Source organism: Myotis lucifugus, unplaced genomic scaffold (genome assembly GCF_000147115.1).
Source record: "Myotis lucifugus unplaced genomic scaffold, Myoluc2.0 scaffold_364, whole genome shotgun sequence".
In the NCBI taxonomy this organism is placed as follows: domain Eukaryota; kingdom Metazoa; phylum Chordata; class Mammalia; order Chiroptera; family Vespertilionidae; genus Myotis; species Myotis lucifugus.
Genome location: NW_005871412.1, coordinates 789,175 through 796,547, shown reverse-complemented (window position 1 = coordinate 796,547; position 7,373 = coordinate 789,175). Strand labels below are relative to the sequence as shown.

The 7,373-nt window shown below is 38.9% G+C and overlaps 1 protein-coding gene across 1 annotated transcript in view; it reads left to right on the top strand.

Moving 5' to 3' along the window:
* The first annotated feature begins 1,413 nt into the window (after window positions 1-1,413).
* THSD7B (thrombospondin type 1 domain containing 7B) overlaps window positions 1,414-7,373 on the top strand; it is a 720,951-nt gene continuing 714,991 nt past the window's right edge. The window contains exon 1 of the mRNA XM_006101466.3: window positions 1,414-1,552. Within this exon, the coding sequence (XP_006101528.3) occupies window positions 1,414-1,552 (139 nt within the window). The remainder of the gene's footprint in view (window positions 1,553-7,373) is intronic.

The window sequence follows — 7,373 nt, the reverse complement described above, 5'->3', positions numbered from 1 at the left end:
CCCCTTTGCCTGTGACTCTTGATTTATTTTTTCTAATACATCTATTGTGGCAAGTTGTCTCCGATCTCCTAACTCCGGGTAGAATTTTATTTATTATCTTTTGGAAAATTCCACCTGAATATGTTGTAGGCACATCAGACTTAATATTCCCTGAAGGAAATTCTTTGTATCTTCCCTTTCAAATTTGCCCCTTTTCCTGTTTCTCATCTTTGGTAAAAAGCCCCCATGGGTCCTGTCATCTGAGTTTGCACTCTTGCTATATTTTTTAACTTTCTCTCTCATTATCCCATCCAAATCCTTTTAATCCAGACTCAGCATCACCTTGCTTATTTCTCCTGCTTCATCAATACCTGCCTAAACTAGTTCATGAGCTCCCTAACTGGCTCAAGTTCTCCGCCCTCATCCTCTAGTGCAGTGGTTCTCAACCTTGGCTGCATATTAGAATCACCTGGGAATCTTTTTAAAATTCTGATTTCTGGGCCTCATCCTCTGGAAATTCTGTTTCTTTGTTACAAATGTTGTGGCTCCACCCCATAACAAAGAAACAGAATTTCTGGAAGATGAAGCCCAGAAATCAGGATTTTAAAAAGATTCCCAGATGATTCTAATGTGCAGCCAAGGTTGAGAACCACTGGGATAGTGATTTGTTAGGCACAGTGATGTCAGTTATTTAAAAGTCACTCGCTATAATTTTTATTCTGTACACAGAATGAAGCCAGGCCCCTCCCATAACAGTCAAGGCTCTATATGAGTTGCTGCCCAGCCTTTGTTCTCAACCTCATCTCCGTCCTTTCCTCCTTCCCCTTCTGTGTCTTTCACAGCAGCCACCAGACCATTGGCCAGTCCCCTAACACAAAACACATCTCACAACTGGTTCTCTGGGCCTGAAATGCCCTTTTGGCACCTGTAAGCCCTTATGTTTCCCTAAGGCTCTTTTCAAATATTTCCCTTTTTTTCTGATTACAGAAGAAGCCACTGCCTCTTCCTCAATCTTTCCATCTCACTTTCTTAACACTACTGCTAGAGCAGTCCTCACCCAGTTTTAGATTTTGTTGTGTATGTGTATCATTCCCCTCAAATCATGAGCTCCTCAAGGAGTTTCACTAAATAGAAGGTGGGAATATACCATGTATCTACCAACGGTCCTTTTAAAAATCAAAGTAAACTGAATGAGGGACCGTGGAGTTTCTAGGATTGATAATGTCTTCATTAGGTATGGATTAAAAACGTGGCTAATTAACTGCTGACCTTACAATGTGTCCTCTCTTTATGGTAATTGGAAATTTGTAATGCCATCATGATAAAAGTTCTAGCAGTCAACGTGAGTTTTTAGATTTCTGTACGGAAGAAACTTACCTGATTTTCTTTTTTTCTTATAGGAATAGGCAAGTCGAGAGGCTGAAAATCTGAAGAATGTTTCCAAAGGGTAATGTGGCTGTCATTTGCTGGGTATGGAGGAACATGAGGAAGCTATTTCTATTCCTTTCTCTCTGGCTGTCCCAGGCAGCTCATTTGGAAGGCAGAAAGGATAATCAGTTCATCTGGAAACCAGGTAGGAATGTCTGGCTGTTCCTTTGTCCCATTTTCATTAATGAGAAGAATATTCTTTCTCTCCTTGTTCTTATTGGTGGAGTAGTGGGAAATAGCCAGAGAGGAAAACTAGATTCTTCTTCATTAGAATACAACTTGCATTTGCTTTTTATTCCTGCATAATTGTCACCTCCATCCTTGATGCTTGCTATCCTTCTGAATTTTCACGTTGCTGTCAACTAAAGATATGATTTCCTTAGTTACATCTGCTTCTCCTTTGTCAGATATTTCACCACTGTCCAGCACACGTGTAGCCAAAGTGACACCTGAATTTAGCTGGTATCCTCGGCTTAAAATGTCTTGAACCAGTTCCGTGTGTCTCTTTCCTTTAGGGTACAAACTAGTTAGCTATTTATTATTGACCACTTTCTAATAAACCTGGATATCTAGGTTTGGGAGCGTGAAAAATTTCCCTAACCATTTGGCTTATTAGTTGTGACTATAAAGTCACCTTAATGTGTTCTCTACAAAACCACATGAATAAGCTGAATTGCGTTCGGAGGCTTTCATATAACTTATGTTCTTCTCTAACTACTTCCTTAATTTGGCTGTAGGAAGGATCTGTTGAATTTAATTTTAAAGGCTGATAATTTATTAACTTGCGTTATGAACCCCAGACATCTTGGTGCTTTGTATCACTGATGTTTTTCTTTGCTCTAGATTTTAATTTTCTTAAAGTTCCATAATCAGATCATATAAAATATGTATTACTGTTTCAAGAGTCCATTCTTGTGAATACAGATAACTTATATACTTAATAACTTGGAATGGGAAATGTGATGTTGTAGAAGATGTATGGTCCTCAAAGAGTTTTCATTTTAGTCTCATCATCTGTAAATTAAATAGACTGCAAATGTATCATGTCAGCATGAAAATATGTATAAAAGATAAATTTATAATATTTAAATGACTTTGCAAAAATGAAGTAAATTATGCTTTCAAGTATATTAAGTAAAAAACCCAGCACCATTAGAGATACAGTCTGGAGGAAAATTTAATTGCATTAAAGTCACTATAAATTAATTTAATTGTGGGCTCTAATATCACATTAGTGATTTGCATTTTTTACCATGGTAGTCTTAGGAAGCTTTGGAAATAGTTCTAAAAGTCAATATTGTTTTTTCTATGAATCAGGCTATTTTGTTTTAATTACAAAAGACTAAATATTTTATCAAAAAAATCTTTAAATCTTTATTGGTGAAAGTATTACATATGTCCCCTTTTTTCCCCATTGACCCTTTCTAGCCTGCCCCTGTCCCCCACCCCATTAAGCACATTTATATGACTATACTCCTCTCTAAAGTTCTCAAAAAAGTGCAGTTAAAATGGAAAGTAGCCAATCTGAAATATGAAGGTGTGAACCATGAAGAAAAAGAAAAGATACCCACTAAGAAGGGCCCCTGGTGGCCAACTGTGCTCAAAATTAAAAAAAACAACAACAAAAACAAAAACAAAAAAACAGCCTAGTGGCCATTTTTGCACAGAGGCCTCTCCTACAAACTGCACTTCATGAAGTCAGCACTCAACTGCCTACCTGCACTTTGCTTTTGCCATCTGAGACAGGCCTTCTAAAGGAGTTCCTGCTCCTATTTCAACCAATAGGACTGAGGCTCTCCCCATTCAATCAAAGTTGTGCAGCTCTGACCAATCAGAGAGGCTCTATTCTGACCAGTCAGGACAGAGCCCTTTGGACTAATCAAACTTCAAGGATTTGGAGTCCTTATTTGTATGAGAATGGGTCAATTGGGGCTGTCCACATAAGCCAGCTCCCCTCTGGCTTAGGAAGTACACTTCCCCTTTACACCAAGGATAAAGCCTTCTGCATCTCCTTGGCTGAGCTGAAACATGGAAGATGTTTCACAAGCGCAGCTCAAAGCAGAGTAGCCAACCAGACCACTGAGGAGCAGAGCTGCTGTCTAGTCAGTGCAGGGCCCGGCTCCAGGGCCGCCTGGCACCGAGCTGTTCTACAGCCATGCCACAGCACAACCCAGCTGATGTGCACTGAATAGTTTCCTTCTCCAACGCAACCCAAGTTGGGGTTCCTGTTGGGGTTGAATTGGTGCCAATGAGCACCTGTTGATAAAGGAGATGTTTTAAGAACATGGGCTCATTTTGAACAAAATTTTAAAAGTAAGTCTGCTTTTCTAAAAGTATTCAATGGAACAGGATGGTACAAATCCACTCTACAATGGATGAATACTTTGTTAACGGTCAAAGTATTTGATTTTACTTTTGCATTGCATATTTATTACTTGTAGTTGACCAGATATTTTTAAAGTAGAAAAAATTTAAAAGATACAAAATTAAAAACAAAAGTTCATACTTGTGTATATAAATAACAAACAGCACACACACAAAAGTTACTATTATCATTAATTAGGGTTCTGCCGAGAAAATAAATGGCACGTGCAAAGTAAGTAATTAAGAAGAGTTTAATAAAAGGATTATTTGCTCAAGTGGGAAAGTGTGAGCAGGGTTAAAGAACAGCTACAAGGAATTGTGGAGTGCTCCCTGGGCTAGTACTGTATTAACTTTGATGATTTCTGGGTCTGGAGGGGCAAAGAAAGAAAGTGGTTTCTAGAGTCTGGGGAGAAAACTTTATGGAGAGAATGCCAGACAAATGCTGTGGCCTTTAGAGGGATCTAATCAACTTGCAGTAGAAGTAGGAAGGGGAATGAACAAACCTTGTCCTTACATCTTCTACCAGGGCTCTCATTGGCTGAACCCAACCAGAAGCCACAAGGCAAAGGAGTCCATTGATGTGGCCACAAAGACAGCCTCCTGGGCAGGGAGCATGGTGAAGGACGGTGGGGAATGTTCATATGAAAATACTAAATTCATACATGTGCATATGTGCATACATACACACACTTTGCTTCATGCAATCAGTCATGCTTAGCGTCTATTTTTGTAGTTTTCTTTTTATCATAGAATGATGTGTTGATGAACATTACTTTTCAGTTCAAATGGATCAATTTCATCTTCTAATGGTTACATAGTATTCTTCTATATTTTTATTCCATAATTTATTTAACCAGCACCCCATTGCTTTATATTTTTTCCTCTATTGCTTGGAATTTCAGGATTTTTTAGTGTTTTGCTATTATACATAATACTGACATACGTGCAACATTATTTTAAAGATAAACAATAAATCAATTTGAGGAGCCATAAGTCCTAGAGCAATTCTGGGTAATCACCTTCAAAGACAACCCAAACATCTTAGATTCTATTCTGTGCTTATGACTAAGTTTATTGTATTTTATTTGGATTTAAAAAAAACCTGTACTGCACTGAAATTTACTGAATTCTTTGGAGTGTGTTATCAAATCCAGCCATTCAAGTCCAATGTAATCTGGAGTTGAACAGATTTCCATGGAGACCCAGTTAAATATACTTTGTTTCAGAAACCTAGAAACCATTCTTTGGTTCAGATTGTAGTGTCAACCACTAAAGCGCTTTGCTGGTGTCTGTTGTTTTCCCCCCTGAGTCTATAGATGTTAGTCAACCTCATCCAATTTAGAGGCATATCTAAGTGAGTCCTGGCTTTGGATAAACAATGGATTGATGGATCCTAGGAGGATGATATATATGTTGCTGAGAATTTCTGTTCTCAGGGAGAGACAAGAGCTGTAGGCTGCAGGATCGTTGATCTGGCAAGGATGTTGGATGCCTGTCATCATTGTGATGCCATCCTCTGATCTATATTTAGTGTCAGGCAATCTGTCTTGCTTGCCAAGAAAGAAGGATCACGTCAGCAAGAACATCAGATAAGGAGTGATGGTGGTGGTTTTAAGTAAATGTAACTATTCATGTCTGCACACGGTTTAGAGATGAACAGGTCATGTTTCTGAAGTCACAGCAACTAATGGTCTCCTTAAAAAAGTCCTCAGTGTTGGAGGGCTCATTCCACTAATACTTGACAAGTCCTTATGATGTGCCAGGTACTGTTACAAGCACATGAGTTAAATGCAGAATAAAATAGACAAATCCTTGGTCTTCATAAACAGGGTGAAAAACACAATCAAGAAGTTAATTGTTAGGTGGTGTTATGTGCTTAGAAAGAAAGATAAGGCAAGGAGGAGAGACACACAGTGACAGGTGAGAGATGGAAATTAGAAGCAGGTGGGTTATAGGGTGACTCCCTGAGGAAGTGGATTTGGGTAGAGACTTGAAGGTAGTGAGGAGCCAGTCATGGAGATAGCAGGTGAAGAATATTCCAGATGGAAGGAACTGAGTCAGAAGGCCTTGAGGCAGGAGCATGTGTGGCATGTTGAGGACCAGAGAGGGGCCAGCATGTGGAGCAGAGTGAACATGGGGATTGTGACTGTACAATTGATCAGAGAAGAATGGGGCCTGAATCAGGTATGTCCTCATAGGTCAACAAACAATAGTGACAATAGTGACCCATGGGGGAAGAGGGGAGTGCAAAGTGATGGGGGTCAATGGGGGAAAAGGGGGACATCTGTAATACTTTCAACAATAAAGATAATTTTTTAAAAATATACTTTTGGCATTCGCTCATGAGATAGGCACTGGAGAGTTTTGAGAGAATGGTGACATGATCCAACTTTCTTTTCAGTAAGATTTTAATAGAATCATTGTGGGCAGTCAGAATAGTAGAAGGGGGAGACCAATTAGGAGGCAACACAGAAATAAAGAGGAGAGGTTATAACCTGCACCAAGGTCAAGGCAGTAACGATGGTGGAAAGGTATTGGATTTTGGAAATATTTCAGGCCTTGCTTTTCAACCAGGGGTAATTTTTTCCTGTAGGGGGCACTTGGCAATATTTGGAGATCTTTTTTGTTGTCACATCTGGGGTGTGCTACTGACATCTGTGAGTAGAAGCCAGGGATGCTGCTAAACATCCTATGCACAGGACAGCTCCCCACAACCAAGAATTATCAGGCCTCACAATGTCAATAGTGCCAGATTGGGAAACCCTGATTTAACGCTATGTGGATTTACTGATGTGCGGAAGGGGGAAGAGATACTAGGGTGATATGGAAGCTTTGCCCTGAGCCACTGGAAGAGTCAGTTTGTCATCATTTAATATGGACTGACTATGGAGGAGCTGGTGTGGAGGGAATATTAGGACATTGGTATTGGGTGTGTTAAAGTTTTGAGTCTGTTAGAAATTTCTGTGGAGATGTTGACCAGGTAGTTGAATATGTGGATCTGAATTCAGGAGAAAGGTCTTTCTTAAAGATGTGAATCTGGACATCACTAGCAAAGAGGTAGAATTTCAATGTGTAGCCTTAGAAATGAAGCAGTAGCCTTGAAATTTATGATTCTGTATATGTAGAGAATACATTTCCAAAATGTACTTCCTTTGGGCCAAATGACATTTAAAAAATTATTGTGGTAAAATACACATAACATAAACTTTACCATTTTAACCATTTAAAAGTATAAAATCCAGTGACATTTAGTATATTCACAGTGTGATAGAAACATCACCATTGTGTGGTTTTAGAACATTTTCATCATTCCAAATTACATTTGCAAGTGAGTTTATGATAAAGACTGAAAACGTTTTGTGCTATGAATAATGAGGTCTGAACGAAAAAAATACATATTTTTCTTTGTGAGAGGTTCTTTTAATTGTCTTAAGTCATCCTAAGAGATCACTTTAATGTACTAGACAGACCTAGAGCCTTGTACACATGCAGACCCACATTCAAATCCTGTCTCTAAACAGAAGAAAGATATTGCACCTCTCTGAGCTCTATTTACCATCTGAAATTGTGGGTAATAAACACTTCACAGACTGTTTTGAAAA